At 53.3% G+C, this 1,729-nt stretch overlaps 1 protein-coding gene across 1 annotated transcript; it reads right to left on the reverse strand.

The window, feature by feature from the left end:
- Positions 1-130: 130 nt before the first annotated feature.
- On the reverse strand, positions 131-865 carry Pmar_PMAR020202 (basic transcription factor 3b, putative). The gene is made up of 4 exons (XM_002779554.1): positions 778-865; positions 567-674; positions 460-522; positions 131-412 (listed from the first exon to the last, which is right to left on the reverse strand). Exons 1-4 carry the CDS (start codon positions 860-862, stop codon positions 159-161), a joined length of 510 nt encoding a protein of 169 aa, XP_002779600.1. The 5' UTR covers positions 863-865; the 3' UTR covers positions 131-158.
- Between the last annotated feature and the right edge of the window lie 864 nt (positions 866-1,729).

A 1,729-nucleotide genomic window follows, 5' to 3' on the forward strand; every position in this document is an offset into this window, starting at 1 on the left:
GACCGAGACATGCCGCCACCAAGGGATGATTCTAACCGTTTCGGAGAAGTTATTGCCATTTTGAAAAACTACGACCATTCCCACTACACTGTGATTGGACTCAACGATGATAATGCTGAGGAAACCGAGAAGATACAACTGGTCAGCCGCAAGGCAATTTAGTTCTTTTCTTCCTTCTTGGAAGCCTCCTCGAAATCTCCCTCGAGCTCAGGGACCTCCTCGTCAGCCGCCTTAGCCTGGCTCTTCTGCTGAGCCTCCTGGGCGAGCCTCATCTGGTTGGCGATCTCCTTGAGCATAGCGACATTCTCAGGGCCGAGCTGGGGGATGATCTCGGGCATGAGCTCATCAACAGTCTTCTCGGCAACGTTACCGCCCGAGACGACGAAGGTGTTAGCACCGATAGCAGCTTGGACTGACCAGGACACCAGTCGCTTGAGCTCCCCTAGCGTTCTCACTTACATTTAGGCCTCTCGAAATGAATGATATTGGAGTCAGCCTTGAACATGTTGACCTCATCGATGCCTAAATTGATGATCATTCCGGTTTCCTATCGAGTACAAACTTACCGGGAATCTCGTGGCAGCCTAGTCGCTTTAGCATGCCGAAGAGCTTCTTATCATCGCTAGCAGCACTAGAGCCACGGTGGACGGCCTTCCTGTTAAGACGGGCGGAGCCTGAGACCCATCATATTCCATATAGCGCAGCCGAGAGCAACTAAGGTCGGCCCGAGTCGTGTCGCAAGCCCGATGAAACTGAGCAACTGCTGATTCGAATTACCTCTGCCGCCGGCACGCTGGGCACCATCACCGAGCTTGGCACGGAGCTGAGCTCTTGCTTCGAGGATCTTCGGGTCGGTCTCCATTGCTATAGTAGAGGGGATAGTTCTCCACCTGGGGGTCAAACGGGCAGCTAAATCGATCACCGAGGCGCAGAAATTATTTGACCTAAGTGCACGTAATGTGCACGAAAACTGACCCCGACAATACTAACAGGGGCTCGAACGGCTTGGACATGTATAACTCTGTTATTGCAAGTTCAATCGGAGGCCCCCTACGACAGCTCGAAGAACTGAGGAAGGGGGGCACGATTGGACGGTCAAAAATCAGCACAAACCGGGCGCGCGCGATATTCGCAAAAGCACGCAAACACATAGCTAATGGAGTCGTTTCAGATGGAACCACTCCTCCGTGTAACGGGGCGAGCATTCATTATGCTCAGCGCGGCCTCACAGCCGCGCTTGAACCGCAGAAGCGGTTCAGAATGTGGGCCGTAGCCCCATTCTCAAAAGGGCCTTAGCCCTTGGGCTTCTCTTTTCAAAAAAGAGACGATAACAGGGGTCCTAACCCACTAACAAGGGGATGATCGGATCATCATGATCCCCTGGGGATCCCAACCCCCCTCTCATCATGAGAGTCTCATGCTGGTGACCCATCACCACTACATCCCAGGCCTACCGGGACAAGCATCTGGGAAGCGACAGCGGCGACGCTGGCCACCTAGAGCTGTCACCGCGTTGTGCCCACTGCTCAGTGAACATAGTTCACCTATCCATTTAGCATGTACCAGACGGGTATCACCAGTGACATCGATCGCCTATTGACTTAGCAGTACTGAGCCCTCTTACTTCGTTTTGTCTTGTCTCTGTCTCGCCCGCTGTTCGCTCCCCGTATTTCGTCCTCGTCTTGTCTTACCCCCCTCTCGCAGGTTGTTTTACTTGTCCCTCAGCATT

This window comes from Perkinsus marinus, assembly GCF_000006405.1.
Source record: "Perkinsus marinus ATCC 50983 genomic scaffold scf_1104296946704, whole genome shotgun sequence".
Lineage (NCBI taxonomy): Eukaryota > Perkinsozoa > Perkinsida > Perkinsidae > Perkinsus > Perkinsus marinus.